Raw genomic sequence first — 22276 nt, 5'->3', positions numbered from 1 at the left:
TGGGTATTCATATTACCTTTGTAGATTGCAAACCCTAGATGACGATCTCGTCGTAGCAAGAATAGGCTGGAGACCGTTCAAAGCTTCGTCCCAGCGGAGTCGTCAAAAAGTGTGTTTGCACACGAACACGTCACCGTGTACCCTCGACGCCGGGGTTGATGCACCGCAGCTCACGTCGAAGGAGACCCGTCCAGAAGCATGGTACGCAAGCAATCCTACGGGCGCTTTTGTAGACCCGAAACCCCACACGCCCGGGAGGGACCCCGTCAGGGCGCGCGCCGGCTATGGGCTGCCCTAGGTCAGCCTGACCGCCCCTAGGGCCTCGTGGATTCGCATCCCACCATTGCTGAAGAATGATGAATTACGAGAAGAAAGATACAAGGGTAGGGGATAGATGAACATGGAAAAATAGTATATGTGTTTGTTCGATTGTGTGTTGTTCAATCGGCCGTCACCCCTTAGGTATATAAGAGGCGGCTGGACTTCCCGTGCAAGGAAAAGGCTTGGATTCACGTCCAAAACCCTAGTCAAATTCGGATTGGTTTTGTCCGAGCTTTCCAAAACTGTTTGGTTTAAAACTGGCTGCACCTTGCGGATCTTTTTTGTTGCAGTAAATGACCTTGGATGAAAATGCGCCCAAAAGCATATATACTAGTTTCGACGAGACGAACAACTTTGATGTTGAATGTTTTTGGTTAGAAGCCATCTTCTAGGCCAAAACGGTCGCGCAAAACTTCCGATTGCTCGCGCTACCCATCAGACATGTGTCTGGTGGGGCGCACCATATTTCGCCTCCTCACATAGCTGTATTCCGATAGCTCTAGATTTTGCATACAAACTTGGATTGGGACGATTTGTATATTAAAATCGATCGTTTCGATGAGACGAAGTTTGTGTAGATGGATTTTCCATATGAGGCCGTCTTGGGGGCGTAATCAGCAGAATAGTGTTCTGGATACAAAATCTCAGTACTTCGAACACAACTTCGGCCTTAGAGATGAGATTGGATGGCTATGGCCCAAATATAAAAGTTTCTCCTTTTGACGATACAGAACTTTCTCACTTTGAGCACTTTTCCATTTGAGGCTTTCTTAATTATGTTTTTACCAAGCCAAAATCTGGTGTCAACAGGGAGCACCTGATATTTCCCGAGTAAACCTATACTTTTATTGCTTGGGAACTGCCACTAATGTGTTTAGCATGAAAGATATTGATAACGTTTGGTCGTGAAGTAAATAGGAAGGGTCCATTTCACAAAATTTTGTTTATCTCTGTTTTAAAGCTTCGAGCTCTGGCACCGCTGCGAATCCCTGCTTCCCTCTATGAAGGGACTATCTATTTACTTTTATGTTGAGTCATCACCTTCTCAAATAAGCGCCAGATCTTAGTTCACTATTGTCATCCTCATGCATTATGTGTAGTTACTGTTGAATGCATCATGACTGAATCTTTTCTACCATGAATTACATGTTTAGTCGCTGCTTGAACTTTGGAGGTGCTCTGCATATATGTTTTGTGGTCTCAGAAAGGGCTAGCGAGATACCACTGTTGTCATATTATATCATGATTGTTTTGACAAAGTGTTGGCACTTGAGATATCTTATTATTACTCGCTAGTTGATTATGCCATTGATATGAGTTAATATAATTTCTAAGAGTTATTGTTGACATGGTTAGTCATGATCTTTGCTGAAAACCTGGGTGCTACTTAAACTTGTTTATGCAAACAAGAGCAAAAGAGTTCATAAAAGTCTTTCTTTTTCACTCTCAGTTTACCAACTGAATTGCTTGAGGACAAGCAAAAGTTTAAGCTTGTGGGAGTTGATACGTATCCGTCGTATCTACTTTTCCTAACGCTTTTACTCTTGTTTTGGACTCTAATTTGCATGATTTGAATGAAACTAGCCCGGACTGACACTGTTTTCAGCAGAACTACCATGGTGTTGCTTTTTTGTGCAGCAATAAAAGTTCTCCGATTGGAACGAAACTTTTTGGAGAATTTTTATACAATAAAAAATACTGGAGTCAAGAACCACCGAAGGGGGGAGGTCCCTGGGGGAGCACAACCCACCAGGGCGCACCCTCCTCCTGGCGTGCCCAGGTGGATTGTGCCCACCTGGTGGCCCTGCAGACCCTATCTCCGACGCTATAAAATCACATTTTCGGAGAAAAAAATCAGGGAGAAAGAATTATCTCGTTTCACGATACGGAGCCGCTGCCACCTCATGTTCTTCATCGGTGGCCAGATTTGGAATCCGTTTGGGGCTCCAGAGAGGGGGATCTTCGATCTTCATCACTGAGTAATTCCTTCGTAGGCTCGCTGGTCGGTGAGGAGTTGGATGAGATTCATCATGTAATCGAGTTAGTTTTGTTAGGACTTGATCCCGGTATCCATTATGTTCTGAGATTGATGTTGATATGACTTTGCCATGCTTAATGCTTGTCACTTTGGGCCCAGGTGCCATGATTTCAGATCTGAACCGTTTATGTTATCACCATTATATCTATGTTCTAAATCCGATCTTGCAAGTCATATTCACCTATTACGTGTTATGATCCGCAAACCCCGGAGTGACAGTATTAGGGATACTTTCCGGTGGTGACCTTAATTTGAGGAGTTCATGTATTTACTATGTGTTAATGCTTTGTTCCGGTTCTCTATTAAAAGGAGGCCTTAATATCCCTTAGTTTTCATATGGCCCCCGTTGCCACGGGAGGGTAGGACAAAAGATGTCATGCAAGTTTTTTTTATAAGCACGTATGACTATTTACGGAATACATGCCTACATCATATTTATGAACTAGAGCTAGTTTTGTATCGCCCTAGGTTATGACTGTTATATGATGAATATCATCCATGAATCCACCGATCCTATGCCTACAATTTTCCTACATATTGATCTTGCTAAGTTACTACTGTTACTGTTACACTTGCTACAAAATCATTGCTATCAATGTTACCGTTACTATTGTTGTTGCTACCACTATCAAAACTATCATATTACTGTGCCACCGATCGCTTGCTGCAGATAATTAATCTCTAGGTGTGGTTGAATTGACAACTCAGCTGCTACTTACAAATATTATTTGGCTCCTTTGTGCCGAATCAATAAATTTGGTTTGAATAGTCTACCCTTGAAAACTATTGCGATCCTCTATACTTGTGGGTCATCAGCCACGCCACGCCTCGTCACAACATGGGTTACGGGAATGAGCCGAGCCGAGGACAGAGCTATGCATGTTGTCTATATTTTTGCTGCTCGGAAAAAAATTAATGAGTCACTAATTAATAATTAACAGACGCGTTAATTACAGAACCATTTCCCATTCTGTTGGATCGCGACTCAAACGTGGGGTTTACTCTCACGACCTACCCAGCCCGCATTATATAGTCAGACAGACGTCTACCCTAGCCGCCGCCGAATCGTATGGTTTCGCACCACCATTCCAGATCATTGCACCGTCACGTAAGTCTTCTCCATCCCTCCTTTTGGTGTGCACCACGAGAAGGGACAGCAGGCCTCCGGAACCCCGCCTCTCATGATCCTATACGGGAGAGGGGCGATCAGGTTTTTGGGGAGCGCACTCGCGCGATTGCTGGCAGCGACGACTTCGCCGACAACGACTTCTTTCCCGACCCCGACAACCTCTTCCTCAACGACATGGGCGACAACCTCAATGCCAACGGTGCTGCTCCCGTTGCACCGTATGTAATTCTGTCCTTCCTGTTCGAGATCATGGTAGAATTCATGTTTCTAGTCTGTGCCCCTAGATTCGATCTGTTTATCTACTATGTTAGTTCACATGATTAGTTTAATCTCTGTTATTACCGTCATGATGTGTTTATTCGGATTAAATCTGGTAGTAATTTGTTCATATATTCTAACACTGGATGGCTGAAGATGTGGTCCACTGGTTCTGCTCGTGTTTGAGAAACAAAGAGAGCCGACCAAAATGCCAATGCTTGCATCGGTCGTACAATGACTGGCTCATTGATCCTAAAAAAAAGTTGACTGGCTCACTCGCTTTTTTTCGAGAGTATGCAAATTGCGTACCTTAGCTTTATAGAAGAGAGAAAACAATGTACAAGAGTTTGTGATGCATAGCCAAAGGTCACAAGCCGACCGAGGCCACGTTAGAACTCCAACTCCACACACTACGTTAACTCCTCACAAAATGGTGTCGACTCCACGCCCTCCCGCTCTCGCCCAAGTGCGAAGTTCATCAAGAATCCTATTCACAAGATCAGCCACCGAGATGGGTGTGGCCACCGAGCGGAAAAACCGTTCATTCCTTTGCTTCCATAGATGCCAACACACTAGCATCACCAAGCTATCGAAAGCTTTACGTGTCTCCTCATCAAGCCGATTTCTGGTACTGCCCCACCATGACTCCAGAGTATCGCTCACCACCGGTGCAAGGGCAGGGGTAGCCCTCGTGCTGGAAAGAATGTTGTGCCATACTTGGCGCGAGTAGACGCACTGGATCAGAAGATGATCAAAGTTATCCTCCTCCTGGCCACAAAGATAACATGGTGACTGGCTCACTCGCACGATGCCGCCGCAGTACATCAGCCACATCCGACGGCTCACGCGCGGCCGCTCGAGAAGCCAGAATCGTGCGCGTGCACGATGAAGTATGTATCTATACCTACTATTAAAGGGAGGTGTTATTCTTGGTTTTGTCCCGTTTTATTTGGTCCCGCTATTGTTTTCACGCCTACGCTGTTGTTTAGTTTTGTTCGGACTCTATTTTATGAAGTACGTGCAAACGAAACAAAAGAAGGAACGTAGAGGTCAGCCCATATGTCTATTTTGTTGCCAAAACAAAACGAACCTCCTGGCTCATAAGTTTATTTTGTTTGCAAGCCCATATCCGCGGTTGACATACCAGCCCGCGCGGACGCTTCGTTGCTCGATCCACACGCACGTTTGCCCACCCCTGTTTTTTTGTCCCTAAGATATGAAACTCAGTTGGAGTTGGAGTCGAACTCTACATCCCTCATGACCCGGACTCTGACTAATCCTTCCCTAAGACCCTAACGCCTCCCATGAATATGCCACTGATGAGGAGGTGAAGAAACAACAGACGAGGCACTCGAGGAGACATAGGGCCAGGTCAATCTTACGATGCGATTCATCTGGGCCTGCCGGGAGCGTCAGAACCGCAGCCCACCGTGGGCACCATCACCCTCCTCTCCTACGTTCCTACCCAGCCGTGAGATCTCAGCCTCGGAGGATTTGCAAGTCCGTAGTAACAATGATCGAGGCCAACGCCAGCGATTCCCAAGTCGTCCCCGTCGAGATCCCTTCCACAGTTCCTCCACCGAGTCCGCACCACAGCATCAGCATCACCGTCCACGCGGCGACGCCGGAGCACACCAACCGGCGGCGTCCTTTGCTTGCAATCTTCCACGAAGCCACACTGAGCGGCCGATCCAGGAGGCCAGCCTCGCCGCCCCCATCTCCCTGTGTCCTCTCGAGATGGCGAGATGGTCGGGCACCCCGGCGGCCAAGCACCCTGGAGGCCCCACCATACGCTGTAGCTTGTTGTGACGAACGTGCACGGGGAGGACGTCGTGGGGAGGTTCCTGGGTGCAACCGCCACGGCAGCGATGACCGCGGAGTACGAGCCTACGAGGCACGAGGCGACGAAGGCGCTCCTGGAGGCAATCGCGGCTGTGTGGGCAGCGGAGGAAGAGACAAATAATCTCGTTAGCGGAATCAAAAGTTAATGCAGAACTGGCCGCAACAGGCAAAGAGGTAGAGGCCCGAAGATGGAGAATATCACGCACGTGGAGGAGCTAGAGAAGGTAAGCTCATCTCAGTTGGCTAAAATCCGGTTGAACAGGGCGTGAAACGTATTATACATCTTTATAGCTTATGCTGAGAGACAGTAAGAAGGCAACATGGTACATGCGGCTGGGAGAGAAAAAAAGAACAATATCTACTCCAAATTATCCAAGTCAGACTTATATGATCTATTTGGCCTGGTTAGGAAACTGCATATATGCCTTTGTCAATGTGCAATCGAACAGCCATCGGGTGGTGATGAGAGGACTACTGAAGCAGGGGAAGCACACTTCAGTTGGTTACCCATGGTTTTTTCAGAAGGTAAATATCAGCAGCATCACAAGTGGGCTTGCTCACTTAATCCAAAAGATCCGTCAAGTTGCAAAGATAACAACAGTGAACCTGACATATCTGAAAGCAGATGACCCGATCTACTACTTCGGTTTAGGTGTTATTTATCTTGCTCCGTGTTGACATATTTTCTTCTTCCAGATGCAAAGCATCCAGAATGTGACCAGTCACACACTAGAGAGCATCGAGAGCTTCTGTCATTGGATAATGGCATCAAATATGCGGTTCAAGTCCTTTCACAGTGCAGGTGAACTGAAGAATTCTATCAAATATAAGTGCCCTTTCAAGATTGGCATTGTCCCTTCTTCAGTGTACATATGATATTACATGATTAAACATGCCAATTGTTTAACTTGATTTAGTTGTCGAGAGAACTTATTTTTTACATTGTAAGAAACATGTCCTGTTTTTTCCCATTATTTAAGTGTGTGCCATATTATCTTTGTTCATGATTCTGACTTTACATTTTAAATATTCTCGGGATATACCTTATTATGATGATGTTCAGTGTTGCTCCTCTGGTGCCAACACCTCTTTGGATTGCTAGATGTTTATAGCTAATGTGACTACTTTTTTGGTTCTTGGCTCGAGCTATCACTATAATTGAAATCTATTCACTCAACTAAATTTGTATGGTCACCAAAAAACAACGACAGGTCTACACTTCTCAGCAGTTTGCAATTTGTATTAGAGCCTGTATGCCTAAGCCAATGGTTAGACAATGTTGTTTTAGTTAGGAAATGTAGAAATCGTGGTCATAACTTATGTAGATTGGACAGTCCCTTCGAACTGCACTCTTCGATCATTAGTGGACAATTTGACTATATGTTCCCTTATAGAAAATTGACTATATGTTTCATGAAAATGGTTATTTTGGCCCTATCACATTAAACTAGGCCTTGATTTGAAAGTATAGTTCAGGCAGATGTTGCTGGTTTATTTATCGTACCAACTATCCTCTTTAGGTAGAGATGTGGCCTTCCTCATTCCTCAAGATATTTTTTCTTTGGTACCAAGATTTTTCTTCCCAGGTTGTGGAAAAATGGATCTAGCAATCCTTTACAAGTACATAGTCGACCCGACCAATCCTGGTTCTTGCAACGAGTCTAAACAATGCAATCTCTTTTTAGGCTGTGCAAATATGAGCCGGATGGAAGGAGAGCGATGATGACGTCCTTACTTCTTGAGCGATTTGGGACGTGATTTTCTTCTCGAGTTGCAACACACGGGCATGTGTCCTAGTTTAGGTGAAAAAAGGAACCGGAAAAGGAGGGTTTGCGCGGGCCGTCTCCTGCAGTCGTGCTCTCGCGCGCTTCGCCTCGAAGAGCCCAGCTCCGGCCGGTCGAGCGCCGTACCGCAGAGGAGAAACCACGCCGCGCAGCCGTGGGGACTGGGCAGGAGCGCAGCCGCGGGCCGGGGAGGAGTTCCAGGCCGCCGAGGGGACTCAAATGGTGGCGCGCTTCGCTCCCCGCGTGAAACCTCATCGTCTCGGTCGCTCCATGTGGGCGGAAGCTGCTCCTCTTCGTCCCGAACCACACCCACCGCCCGTCTTCTCCGTGCCGCCACTGCAAGACCTCAACGCCCGCCTGAAGCGACTGGTCCAGTCGGGCCGGCTCCTGGACGCGCAGGCCCTGTTCGACGGGGCGCCGCACCGCGACGAGGCCTCCTACTCCGCCCTCCTCGCGGGCCATGCCGCGGCGGGGGTTGTCGCCGGCGCGATGGCGCTCTTCTCCCGCATCCGCGCATCCTCGCTCCCGGCCGCTGACCCCTTCGTGCTCAGCCTCGCGTTCAAGGCCTGCGCTGCGGCCGCCGACGCCAGCCACGCTGCGTCACTGCACGCCTTCGCCGTCAGTTCCTCGGCTGTCTCCTCCGTCTTCGTCGCCACCGCGCTGGCCGACGCCTACGCCAAGGCCGGCCGCCTCGCGCTGGCACTCAGGGTGTTCGACGAAATGCCGCTCAAGAACGTGGTCTCCTGGGCCACGCTCATCTCCGCACTGGCGCGGGCCGGCCGCCGCCACGACGCGATCCGCTGCTTCGCCGAGATGCGCGCCTCCGGCATGCCCTGCGACTCGCACGCCTTCGCGGCCGCGCTCACCGCGTGCGCCGACACCGGGCTGCTGTCCGCGGCCGTGAGGTGCACTCGCTCTGCGCCAAGCTCGGCTTCGACGCCACGCCCTACGTCGCCAACGCACTTGCCACGCTGTACGCGCGCTGCGGGGACGTCCACCGCGCACTGGCTGCGGTCGGCCGCATGGGCTCGCGAGACGTTGCCGCGTGGACGACTGTGATATCCTCCTACGCGCAGACTGGTCGTGCCAAGGAAGCCATCCTGGCATTCGTCGCGATGCTTCGTGACGGGGCATCAAACGCGGCAAGGCCCAACGAATACACATACGCTGCAGTTATTGCTGCGTGTGCAAATATTTCGTGTGTACATCTTTGAGAGCAGTTGCACGCGCAAGCTGCACAAAGAGGGTTCGCCAGTTCGCGCTCGGTGGCCAATTCACTCGTCACACTCTATGCCCGCGCCGCCGGTCGTCTGTCTGCAGCCGATGCCGTGTTCCAGGAAAGTGCTGCCAAGGATGTTGTCTCTTGGAGTGCAATCATATCAGGCTATGCACAGGAAGGGCTTGCCGGGGAGGCTTTCGCCCTGTTTACTGAAATGCGACGGCACCATTGTCCTCGTCCGAATGAGTTTACTCTTGCCAGTCTCCTCAGTGCGTGCGCAACTGCTGCGTCACTGGACGCTGGTCGCCAACTCCATGCACTTGCTGTCGCTGCTGGACTTGAACACCATGCCATGGTCAGGAGCGCGCTCATTGACATGTATGGAAAGAGCGGCAACATGTCAGATGCTGATGTTGTACTCCCTCCGTCCCATAATATAAGAGCGTTTTTGACACTAGTCTAGTGTCAAAAACGCGGACGGAGGGAGTATTTTTGAATCACACGAAAGATGATGTGGTTTCATGGACCGCGATGATCGTCGGGAATGCTGAGCATGGCCACAGCAAAAGGGCACTTGAATTGTTTGAGGAAATGTGCCGTGTTGGGCTAAAGCCGGACCATGTTGCGTTCATTGGTGTGCTCAGTGCTTGCTGTCATGCTGGGGCAGTTGAGCTTGGATTGAGGTACCTCAATGCAATGAGCAAAAGCTACGGACTGGAGCCGTCAAAGGAGCACTATGGCTGTGTCGTGGATTTGTTGGGCAGAGCTGGTAGAATAGATGAGGCTGAGGAGTTGATTGGTGGTATGGCAGCTAATGAAAGAGATGGAGTTGTTTGGACATCTTTGCTTAGGGCATGTGCAGCTCGAGGGGAAGAGCAAACCGGGAAGAAAGCTGCAGAGAGGGTAATGGAGGCAGAGCCATGGGGTGCAGGAGCACATGTGGCAATGGCAAATCTATACGCCAGCAAGGGACAGTGGTGTGAGGCAGCACAAGAGAGACATATGATGAAGCAGAAAGGGGTTGTGAAAGGAGTAGGCTGGTCATCAGTCACAGTTGGAGGGGAGGAGAGGGGAGTTGGGGTGTTTGTTGCAGGTGACCGGACACACCCCCAAGACAATTTGATCTATGAGATGCTTGACTTGATTTACTATGGAGTTGGAATGGCTCGGTATGTACCCGATCAGATGAATTTAGCATCTGAGGTAGAGCTAATGGTTAACACTTACAGTAGTAGTTATAACTGAGTAATTTCAGAAGGAGATAGGCTTGAAAAGAGAAAAATATATATAGAAGTCCTTGGCACGATGAGCGCTAATGCAGCCATGCGACTTAAAAGTTCTGCTGCTGTGCTGAAGTACTGATTTAATACTAGTAGTTCTTTGGTATTACCACTGGGGCTTTGATCTTGGTACACTTTTGATAAGATGGTTGATTGCCTGCAGCATATATGTATGAGGCAAGAGTTCTCCGTTGAAGCTTCAGCGCTCAGGCTGGTGCCAAAAGTAGCAGTTCTGTGTCTACCACAGATCAGAGCAACAAAAGTTCTGATATCTGCATCAGAATTGCATTGAAGATCACTCCTTGCTCTATGGACTAATACATGTTTGCGGCATTGCACAAAGGCTTGGACCAGACAATGATGTGACGGGGGATTGATGTCTTTTTCTCTCTTAAGAAGTGTGTGCCTCACTGATCCCCTTCTTTTGAAGGAAGCCAGGCCACATTAGATGGCACCCAAAGTCGTGTCAACTTGTTTATCATACTAATTGGTTAGTATCTTGATTCTTGACAAATATATTGATAGCTAGGTGGTGATTCAGCTGAAGCTGGGTAGACATCACTCTGGTCGATAATTTTGAGTCTGGGTTTGCAGAGCTGATGCCTTTAGTCATTTTGAGATAATTGCTATTCCCTTCGTTTCGAATTATAAGATGTTCTATTTTTTTTTCTGAATTGGATGTATATAGCCGTATTTTAGTGTGTTTGTTCACTCATTTTAGTCCGTATGTAGTCCATATTGAAATATCTAAAACATCTTATAATTTGGAACGAAGGTAGTACTTGCCTACCCGCCAAATACTCTAATCTTGGTCATTGTCAGGGTCACCGGGGTGCCACCACAAATATGATAGAAACAGGATAACTATCAGCAAAGTATCTAAGTTCGAGCTAACAACATCTATAAACTTAGAACTGATGTGCACATGTGCTGATGCGCATACAGAGTTAAAGAAATAAGAAAAATGAATATATTTGAATAAGTTTTTTTTGTGGGATATAATTGAATAAGTTTCAGTTTAGTTAGAATGTACAAATCAAAGGAGATAGAAAAAAAATTACATCTATGAAAGGAATATAGATGATCATCTGAAAGGAGTCATCACAAAGGCAATTAAGGATGGCAGAATTATTGACATTCCATTTTCTAAAGTATTTTATAAGCTTATCCTAGGACAGGTATCTTGGACCCTACATTTTTGAAATGTATATCGTGTTTATTACGCTTTCTTACTTTTGTTAGTCTATATAGTAAGCATTTCTTGTTAGGAGCTTAATATATACGGTATCAATTCATTTGATCCTGAACTGGCAACGACCCTCATGGAATTCAAAGCACTTGTCAAAAGAAATACTAAGTCATGTTCGATGGGGGATATACCAGAACACATCTGATTTGTCTTAATGAGGTTGTAAATTGAGGATCTTGCCATTGACTTTGCGGTCCCAGGGTATCCAGAATATGTGCTTTCTTCAGAGGGTACCTCAGATAATGTAACTGATATGACTGCACTCTCAGTTGCTGGCTTCTCAGCAGATTTAAAAGTATTCTCTAAATTACTCATGTTATTTTTAGGTAACTGATGAGAGTTTGGAAGAATATGTTTCTTTTGTTGTCGACACTACGGTTAAAAGTGGAATCTCAAGACAACTGGAGGCTTTTAACTCAGGATTCAGTCAGGTATGCTGTATCATGGTGCTGCTCTCGTCTGTTTTTTAGTACTTAGGTAACTTGGGACAGCTTTTCAGTTACACCATCTGAAAGAAGCTTTTGAATTACACTATGGCTAGGTTGGCCCCAGTTCACAAACTGGGGAGTGTGAGTAGATGTATTGTTACTTAGAAGCTATCAGGGCTCCACATTTCGTAGTTTATACGAGTTCTACTCCCTTTGATAAAGTTACTAGGTTGCTGTTTCCTACTAGCATTTTATCTTTAGAGGAACTTGGCAGTAATGCTTTAATTTGACAATGCAAAAACCCTTTCCTTATTTTTTTAAACCCTGTGTATTTCTTAAGCAATCTTAATCCAATATGTATAAACTTATACTTGTTTCTGAAAGTAATTATTTTGCTTCGGCAGTTGACTTGCCCTCTGTCCTTTTACTACATCTGTCCATTCAGGTGCATTTAGATGTGAGAGTGCTTTCTGTACTTTGATCTGTAACTCATGAGCCTTACATGGGCCCTATAGGGTGACATGCACTCGATGTTCACTTCTCATTTTATACATTTCACTCTTCTCTGGTGTTGTCTCTTACTGCCCGCACAGTCGAAAAATACATTTTGTTGTTGTCCACTGACAACTGGGGATTGCAGGTATTTCTACTAAGCACACTTCAGGTATTCTCAGAGGATGAGCTGGAGAGATGACGCTGGAGAACAAGATAATTGGGATGTATGTGCTTGTCTTTTGTTGGAAGTTGTTGATTTTTTTTGTAACCATTCAATTTTCGTTACTGAGCCCTTGCTTCTGATAATTTTGTGGAACTTGCGGATCACATAAAATTTGATCATGGCTACGCACCTCCAGCAGTCCTGCAATCATTCTCTCTGATGATGACCTGCCGAGTGTGATGATTTGTGCTAACTATCTCAAGTGACCTGCCTACTGCACCAAGGTCTGAACTCACTGCCCTTCTGTAAGTTGAGCATCATAGTAGATTAACTTACATCTATTCTTCTTGCCCTTTTTATTAATTTAAGATAGGTTCTGTAGTGTCTTGACGTAACACTGAGCTAAAAAAGCTATGGACTATGAAGTATGAACCACCAATGGCTCAACTCAGGCACGTCCAAGTCAGTCGTAATTGGCATTCTGAACATGCTATTCGGGCATGATGATTTGCAGTAGTTAGTTCCAGTTATTGCATGTTTGTATTTCCTGAAACGTCACCTTATGATGACCTCTGTTCTGATGAGGTTATCTCCCACCGGGTAGGCCCACGACGATATATTATCCAGCTAAGGCCCATGGAGGCCGAAGCTCATGATCTTTACAGTCCAAGGCAATGCTAATAACAGGGGGGTTTATCAGTCGGTGTGGGCACCCACAAGGAGGATTCCATCAGTCGGTCAACGATCAGTCGGATTAATCGAGGACACAATATGACAGAACCTAAACTGGCATATCTTGAGGTAGGGGATCCTAAGCTGGGCGTATAAACGATGGTCACGCGCCCGGCGAGAGCTGGCAATTTCCCAGTCGATTTCTTTATGGCCGGATCTCCGCGGTAGGTGGCTGCCATCCTAAGTGGCAGGGGCAATAACCACCGAGCGCAGACGGGGCCTCGTCACAGGACTGGCGGGCAGGGCACGCCCCTCCGGCATAGGGGCAGCAGTTTCCCCAACCGGCGCATGGCAGACTGAAGGGGGTGGCTACACAGCTTCAAGATGGGGGCGCAAGCTATCCTCTTGGTGCCTCTGTTTTGCACTTTTAGAATAGGGGATATGCTAGAGATGCTCTTACATTCTCCATTCTCCATTCTCCAATAGCATGTCTAAATTTGGTTGTCTAAATTTTTATATACACAATGGTCTAAAAAGATTCTTTGATATACACAATCAGTTTTTCAGCAGATTGTCTATATTCTCTCTCATAACTGCCAATTCAACTATCAGTTGATCAGCTACAGTTCAACCATCATATGGTAGTAGCAAATAAATCAGTAGCACCAATCACAGTTCACTCCGAGCACCAAATAAATCAGTAGCACCAATCACAAATCATTCTGCTGAACTGCTTAGAAATTTCTCGCAGTACATCTTCGTGCTAGCTAAGCTCCCTCGTAATTTATGATTGCCAGCAACAATTCAGTTATAATACTGTATTTGAGAAGTAATTGTACTGTAACCCTTTCTAATTGATAAACAACTTCATCTGCTGGCTATTTACTTGATAGAAGTTGAACTACTGGACATGGTCCCGCTACATCTCTGTTATGGGGCAGATGTCTTGTTGCAGTGTCGATCTGACAATTCTTCTCCAGGGGATTCATCGAAGGAGCAAGGGGAGCAGAGCTGACAATTCTTCTCCAGGGGATTCATCGAAGGAGCAAGGGGAGCAGAGATTAGGTTAGTAGTCGGACTTATCTTCAGGTGAAACTCTTAGAAGAAAAGGGGGTTTGATACTACTATTATTAACCTGAGAACGCATTCCCCAATAAAGGAAAAACAACCAGCTAACAATGTCTGCGCAAGAATTCGTGCACTAGATGATTGCTCGTAATCTTTCGGCGGGAAGGAAGCGAGTTATATGTTGCTGTGTTGAGAGCTTGAGACGCAAGTTTTGTTCAAGTCGCACAAGTTCCTGCAAGCTATGCTGGTTTGAGAGGTTTGACCGGAATGCAATGTTTATCGGGTTCAGGAGGCCGATCTGCTGGCGTAGCCTAGGAACGCACCCCGTCTTGACCGTATCGTTGATCCCCACAGGCCACATCTTCCTTCCTCTCTACTTCTCGTGTTGACGTCTCCTCTCGCTCTCTCGTTCGTTGCCTTCTATCCGGTGCATTTGACGATTCCTCAGTAAGACGCGACCGTGAGCAGTCTTGCCAATCGCTCTGCGACTTGTTTAACCGTTTGGTTGACTCGGCAAGCTGCCCTGGCATCGATGATGATCGTTGTCAGGATCGTTATCCGTCAACATTGCTTTACGCTCCGAGAAAAGTAACGCGTCCTTCACTTCTTCGGTTAAGCGCGCAGTTGCATTTCTGGTTATGTGCTTATATGCTGACTGAAGCTTTGTTTATGTAGTTTGGCAGCTACGCTCCATTTCACAAATGATTGCCTAACCGCTTGCTTCCGCCACCCGCGATCGGCGGCACGATCGCGCTCGCATCGCTGTCCAGTATTCCCCTCAACGGCCACACCGACCATACCTCGAAATCCCTCTCTCCCCGTTCCGTGCCAGCAACGATCCTGCAGCCCCCAGCCCGAACAGTCCAGTCTCTGACTCGCACCGGCAATCGATGTTGCGGCGAGCCGCCTCATCGCCGGTTCACACCAGTCGAGACTCCAAGGCGCCGTGGCGTCGCTGGCTCCCACTTGTTGATGCCTCGCACTCGCCATCGAGTCCGCGGCATCCGTGTCTCGCGCTCGGCGCTCTGTTGTCCTCCCTACTAATATGAATTCGTGCTACAGAAATTTTTAGTTGCCTGAGGATTAGCGAATGCGTAAAAAGAACAGAATCTGCTGAAAATTAACAAATCAAGAATCGGTGTTTTGCATTCTTTTAGTCTTGCATATAAGTATTCTATAGTGAATCACATACACCATGGGACATATTCACATACCCTTTCCCAGAATACATGTTCTTCCTATCCTAAATCAACTAAACCAATTAAATATTTGGGCTTAAACCTAAATATGGCTTCAAACAGAACCAAAAACTAAAAAAAAACACTACTAGTATTTATCTTTTAGAGAAATGCTTCACTCAGCAACCTCTTGAATGATACTCAGAGCGCGCTTCAGCTTCATCTTCAGCCGCGACCGCGCCGCCACCACGCCGATCTTCTCTGGGCTCATCGGCGACACGGCGAACTCCCCGAGCGTCCGCTCGTTAAGCTTCTCGTTCAGCAGAACGTCCTCGCCGTCTTCCACCTCCTCGTGCATCGGCATGACGCGCACCTTCTTCCTCCCGCCGCTGAGGCGCCCCCGCCTCCGCTGCGGCTTCTTGGCCGCGATCGCCGAGCTCGCTCGCACCGCAAGCGAGGCCATCTCGGCGCTGGATAGCGGCCGCCAGAGCAACGCCGCCGGGAGCACGAAGTATATCTGCCCCGCCTGGAGTACCTCCCCGGATGCCAGCGCCGGAGGGCTCTGGTCGAAGTAGAGCGCGTCGGAGCTGCACACGAAGAAGGACGCGGCGTTGCCGCCGAGCACGTTGGAGACGGTGACGCGTGGGCTGGCCGGGAGCTCCTTCAGCGATCCGTCGGCGGCAATGACCCTGACAGGCGCCGGCTGGTGTGGCTGCTGCGAGAGGATGCCTCCGTGGTTGGAGAAGCAGGAAAGCTTCGCTCCCATGGAATCTTTGCGTGTGCACAAGTGTTGAGAATAGTTTTTGAAGTTCGTTGGTGCGGAGAGATTAAAGGATGGTCGCGCATATATGGAGGTTATGTGCTGAGATCAGAGAAGCGACAAGAAAAGGAAGACATGACTTATCACTTCAATCCTTTGCTTCTTATCCAATTGTATAACAGCACATGCACTGCTTGGAAATTCCTCCTTTTTCTTTTTTGCGGGCAAACTCAAAATTTATTCCCTAGTATAATAGGATTACAGTCAGCTAAGACTAAATCTGAAATACAGTATTTTGTTTTTCTTAAAGGGAAATTTATTAATATTAAGTACTCTCTGCACCAATAAGATGCCTAAAAACATTCAAGATGCACACAGCAAAAAAAAGAGAAAAAAAAGACCCTGCCATGATGAACAACCACCCGCAGTAGCAACACTCTAACCACTACCAAAGACAACACCCAGACTAGAAAGAAGGTTCTCCAAAAGCAACGCCTCCAGGAAGGAAACAATGCACAAGCGTTGTTGTTGCCCGATCAGAGATCGTAGATTTTCACCCTGAAGAAAGACCATGTTCCCAAAACAATGACTCGACAAGGTCACTGCTAGGCACAAACAATAAAAGCCAGACCTTGGGTTTTCACCCTAGAAATCACGACTCGGTACTCAAAGGAGCACCACCAACAAAATGTCCTCCAATGCTGCCGCCCCCATTTGCAAAGGCTACCACTACAGGTCACGCGCCACCAGGCTCACAGGAACTCGTGTCCGGTCTGGACGGGAGCATACCCGGCAAGCCAAATCTGACACAACTGCCTGTGAAGCAAAGTCTTCATCTCATCCAAGACCCGCCTTCGCCACTTGCAGGTCCTCCAATCACGCCATGGCATTCTCCGCATCTGTCAATCCCTTGGAAATTTTGGTGCAGACATGTCCCAAGGTGTCAACAAAAACAAAGCTTCGTGATACCCCGGCAAAGCTGGTTACGCTGATGTAGCGAGTGCACACGACCGGCCCCTATCCAGTCAAGGTATCCAAAGAGCGTCATATACACCAGTCCTTCTTTTCCTTGGAAGGAGAAGTCCGAAACTCGCCGATGGCCAGATCAAAGGGGACTATAGATCTATAACTTCGTGCGGAGATCACTAGGCCCACCGCCTGGCCGCCGCTGCCCCGGCGCCCAAGTGAAGCCACGGATCGTCGGTGCCACACACAGGAAGCATCAGGCCCAGGCAACCATGCCAACCTTGTTGCCGAAATCATCGCAACCTCGTTGCCGAAATCATCGCAACCTCGCCAGCCTCGCAGATGGTAGCCTAGTAGCCGCCCATGGTCGTGGGCCAGATTTAGGCAGGGAGGCCCAACTCGCCGCCAGCTGCACCACCATAGCCCGCCTCGGAGATGGGACGACGCTACAGGGAGGGGAGCAGCAGGGGAGGCAGGGACGGGGAGAAGTCCCGCCGCCATCTACAAAACTTGGTTAACTAATCTACCCATCTACTCCCTCTGTTTCCAAATATTTGTCTTTTTAGATATTTCAAATGGGCTACCACATTCGTTACCACATACGAATGTATATAGACATATTTTGAAGTGTATATTCACTCATTTTGCTCCGTATATAGTCACTTATTGAAATCTTTAAAAAACAAATATTTAAGAACGGAGGAAGTACAAAACTCAATCTTTACATGCATTGTAATGCAAAATTCACAAGGCAAGAAGAGGGAAGCAAGGCCAGGGGAGCTATCGTGGGCGCTGACGCACGCCATTGCCGCGTTTGTGCGCACTGACGCCAGATAGATGTCCACTGCTTCACCGTTAATCTGGAAACCAGGAGTGCAGACAGCGACGACCATTCCCCCGCAAAGCCGCTTATATTCCTCGGCGTACACTGACCAATGACAGTGACTCGTCCGGTCAATGGATCGCATCCGTGCGCCCCAAACAATCGCCACGGGCTTCTTTTTCCTGCACGCGCCGGCGCCGCGGCTTCGCCAGCGCTTCCGTCGTCGGCCGCGACGGGACAAAGAGAAACAGAGAATGTTCCGAGCGAACAGCGTGGAAGCGGCGGAGATGAGATTGGCCGGCCGTGGCCGGCGATTAACCAGTAGGTACAATAAAAGATTGATGTCTCTGCGGGGAGCTGGAGTATTTGACAAAAAACTACCACATTAGGGGTTGCCGTCCCACTGAACTACCACATTCAAAAAAGTGACTGATAACTATCAAAAATTTCTAATTTTATGACTAAAAACTACCACTTTTGAAAAATGGTCAGTTTAGATGATTTAAACACGTTTATGACATGCGGGACCCATCTGTCAGGGCTGACGTGGCGGCAAAGTCAACTCTGTTTATTTTGACCGTTACATTGACCGTTATTACATGTGGGGCCCACCTGTCAGCATCACTCTTCTTCTTCCTCCTCTCTCTGGCATTTCCTCGAACACCTTGTGTGCATCCGGGCTTGAGCTCCGAACTCCTCCATGGTGACGCCCCGGCGCAGCACGTCACTGGCGTTGGTTGGGGACAGGAACGGTGGCGCAACCAAGGTGGCTGGAGCTGTGGAAGCGGCCGTTGAAGGTGACGAAATTTCCTTCGAGGCCATCGACGCCACCACCCGACGCAGCTCCTCACGACGGTCTCCTTGAGGATTTTGTGCTCGAGCAAGTCGGTGCGCAGGCGGGACTCTCGCTCTTGCAGCTCCTCGACGACGGTCTCATGTGGTAGCTCGGACCAAGGCCGATACTTGAGCGTGCGTGTGTGTTGCCGTTTAATTCTTTAAACAAGAATTTAGTGGCCAATGCTTGAGCGTATGCGTGCCTTGTAGGTTTGTGGGAGTGCTAGCTAGGTTGGTTCGTGCGTGCGAGTACTAGCTAGGTGGTCGCCGGCAGAGGACCTCGCCGGAGTGACGCGAGGGGGAGAGGCGGTCGCCGGAGTGGTTGGGCAGCTCGGGCTCTCCTGATCCAGACGGGATCGAGGCATGGAAAGAGGTGAGCGCCGGCAGTTGAGGACGATGGAGGTGCCTTGCGAGTGCACACGAGGTGTTCGAGGAAATGGCAAAGAGAGAGGAGGAAGAAGAGTGATGCTGACAGGTGGGCCCCACTTGTAATAACGGTCAACGTAACGGTCAAAATCAACAGAGTTGACTTTGCCTCCACGTCAGCCCTGACGGATGGGTCCCGCATGGCATAAACGTGTTTAAATCATCTAAACTGACCATTTTTCGAAAGTGGTAGTTTTTCGTCACAAAATTAAAAAAATTGGTAGTTATCAGTCACTTTTTTAAATGTGGTAGTTTTGTGGGACGGTAATCCCTAATGTGGTAGTTTTTTGTCAAATACTCGGGGCTGAGTCGTCGTGGTCGCTTCATTGCCTTTCTCGATCGGTCGATCAGTCGTGGATGCTCAGGACAGTGATAGTACGCATGACTGCTAATGAAAGAATTTTAACTGCCAATCATGCCTGGCTCATTCCGTTTCTACTGGCTGGACGATTCCATGTGATTTATCAGATTTAGTAATTATCTTAGATACTAGTAGAAGAGAAGAGTCAACTAAATACATCTTCTGTAAATGCTGTTATTGAACCAATTAGGTAGACAACACCATTAATCAGTTCAGTGCACATTTTCTATAAAGTTCGTGCGCCTTTTATCCTTTCAGAAAGTTGCAACAAACATCATAGCAGACTGAATTATTATTAGTATCTCTGTGTTTTGCAGTGAGCCGTGTACTCGACCCCAACTCTAACGATCCGCTTAACGGAGACGACGGGGCCAGGACCAAAACGCCGGTGTATTGTTGAGTAAATAGTCAATTTTTCGATTAAATTAATCCACGAGTAAATCACTAGCATGGCATTGACACATATAATCGCATACTGATATTCAGTCAAACTAGCACATACTACGCTAATTGCAGAAAGATCTACGTATAACGCTAGCATGGCTAAAACAGAAAACAGTAGGAGCGGGATAAACGAGTTATACCCTCCGGTAGGCCATGCAGAGGCCGCGGCTTTGGTGGCAGCAGCGGCGTCCTCGGCGGCCTTCTTGTCAGCTTCAGCTTTCTCGGCGGCGGCACGTTCGGCGTCGGTGGACATGGTGATGATGAAGGCGACGCGGACGTAGAGGAAGTAGACGATCGGAAGTGAGCAGTCGCGTAATCGCTGCCAAAAACCTATTCGCCCCTCACCCCGTACAGGAACCAGAAGGGCGTGGTTTCGGAGGGAGACCTGCTCTCCCGTCGACCGTGTACGCGGCGGACGGGATGGAGTCACCGGCGACAGCAGCAGCAAGGGAACAACGGTGGGCGTGCGCGTGGAGCAGATGTGATCTGTTCGTGGCGGCTAGGGTTAGGCACTTATAGAGGAGGAGTGCGCGAGGGCCTCTTCTCTTCTCAAGCTCCAATAGCATGTAGAAAAGAAACCCTTATAAGGAGGTCCAACTCCTCTTCCACTTTCGGGGTGGGACTAAACTTCCCACTACATCTAGTGCCATATAACCCACATGGGCCCTTAGAGATTTTTCAGAAATTGCTACATGGGCCTAGAGCCCATCTCAAATTTCAGCATGTATCAGTGTCTAAGCTACTCCGTCAGTCAGTATTTAGCAGCGGGGTGTATAAGATTCAGAGATAGCATGGCCGACTGATCTGGGGACGTGCTCAACTGAACCGACGACTGACGACACAGCAGCGATTCTGGGTTCTCGTCGTTCCCTAATTTTTGACCCCGCGGCCGGCTTCCTCACTCCTTCGCTTCCTTGCTGCTTCTCGTGTCGACGTCGGGTCCTCGGCCGGCGTCTCTCGGGCGTATTGATTTGAACATTCTAGAGTGTAACGCAACTCCGTGCATGCGGTTCAACAGTTTACCGAAAGTGAAAAGATGCCGTCGGTTGACTTGAATAGTTATGTTGTCAGGAACATTATCCTAACAAGCACGCCCTCCGTAAATTAATATAAGATCTTTTAGATTACAAAGGGAGTAAGTAGAGTAAGAGTTTGATCCTCGTAATTTTATACTTCCTCCGTCTGCGAAATTAGTTAAGGTTCAGGCGACATGCACACTAGGACAGAACTGCAACGGACACGATGGTTAACTATGTTTTTTAATTGGATCAGCATAAGCATCTGACCTTTGTGCTTTTGCTTGCTATGATGACTGAAGTTTTGTTGAATCGCTTGGCATCCACGCTTTGTTCTATCGCTGACTGGTTGAAAAATTAGCAGCCCCTTTCTGTTATTTAGCTGTCGTTGTGGTGCTGTCTGATCAATTAACTCGCAAAAATAAGAAAAAGAACCCATGGTGTTTTAGAACTTGGAGTCATACATTTAGAGACAGTTCGGTCACACATTTTGACTACTTTCATCGTAGCAGATAAAGCAGGAAAAAAATACCATACAGATTTTGCGCAAATAAACAAAACACCATACAGATTAGAAGTAGATAACAACTCAAGAATTAAATTTTGGCATTCCTGGTAGTTTTGCATCCAGTATTGTACTATACACACTGGGAGATATTTACAGTCTCTGTCCCAATTTTTTGTTCTTTCCCACCTAAATCTACAAAAATCAATTTAATACTATTGGCCTAGGCCATTTGGCCTCTGGAATTAAGAATGGTTCCAAAATTGAAGGAACAAAAAAATGAGCAACACTATCTTGTAGAAATGCTCGAGTCAGTTAGCAGCCTCCTATATGATGCTCAGAGCCCGCTTCAGCATCAGCCGCGACCGCGCTGCGAGCTTCCCGTTGCTCTTCTTCACCGGACTCAGCGACACGGCGAACTCCCCGAGCGTCCGCTCGTTAAGCTTTTCGTTGAACATGACGTCCTCGCAGTCTTCCACCTCCTCGCGCACCGGCACGACGCGCAGGTTCTTCTTGCCGCCGCGCTGCTCGGGGCTCTTGGCCGCGATCGCTGCGCTCGCCCGCACGGCGAGCGCGGCCATGTCGGCGCTCGAGAGCGGCCGCCCCAGCTCCGCGGCCGGGATCAGGAAGTATATTTGTCCCGGCCGGAGCAGCTCGTCGGAGACTAGCGCAGGTGGGGGCTCGTTGAAGTAGAGCGCGTCGGAGTTGCACACGAAGAAGGAGGCGGCCTCGCCGGCAAGAACGTCAGAGACGGCGACTCGGGGGCTGGCCGGGAGCTCCTTCAGCGAGCCGTCGGCGGCGATGACCCTGACCGACGCCGGATGGTGTGGCTGCTGCGAGAGGGTTCCTCGGTGGATGGAAGAGCAGGAAATCTTGGCGCCCATGGAATCTTTGGAGGTATGCCGTGCGTGGAAGTGTGAGATTTTTCTGTCGAGTTCGTTGGAGCTTTGGATGTTGGATGTGGAGATGGAAAGGAGGTGAGGTGATGTATATATAGAGGTGGGTGGTGAGCATCAG

General features: G+C 48.2%; 2 protein-coding genes and 1 pseudogene across 2 annotated transcripts; 1 reads left to right on the top strand and 2 right to left on the bottom strand.

The window, feature by feature from the left end:
• The first annotated feature begins 7164 nt into the window (after positions 1–7164).
• On the top strand, positions 7165–14239 carry LOC109767972 (putative pentatricopeptide repeat-containing protein At3g47840; annotated as a pseudogene).
• An 827-nt stretch (positions 14240–15066) lies between these two features.
• On the bottom strand, positions 15067–16357 carry LOC109767974 (uncharacterized). The gene has a single exon (XM_020326710.2). It carries the CDS (start codon positions 15888–15890, stop codon positions 15300–15302), a length of 591 nt encoding a protein of 196 aa, XP_020182299.1. The 5' UTR covers positions 15891–16357; the 3' UTR covers positions 15067–15299.
• A 4968-nt stretch (positions 16358–21325) lies between these two features.
• Positions 21326–22276, bottom strand: LOC109767975 (uncharacterized). The gene has a single exon (XM_020326711.4). The coding sequence runs from the start codon at positions 22141–22143 to the stop codon at positions 21586–21588; it is 558 nt and encodes a 185-aa protein (XP_020182300.1). The 5' UTR covers positions 22144–22276; the 3' UTR covers positions 21326–21585.

The sequence above is a fragment of the Aegilops tauschii genome, chromosome 6 (genome assembly GCF_002575655.3).
Source record: "Aegilops tauschii subsp. strangulata cultivar AL8/78 chromosome 6, Aet v6.0, whole genome shotgun sequence".
Lineage (NCBI taxonomy): Eukaryota > Viridiplantae > Streptophyta > Magnoliopsida > Poales > Poaceae > Aegilops > Aegilops tauschii.
This window is presented reverse-complemented; position numbering and strand designations above follow the sequence as displayed.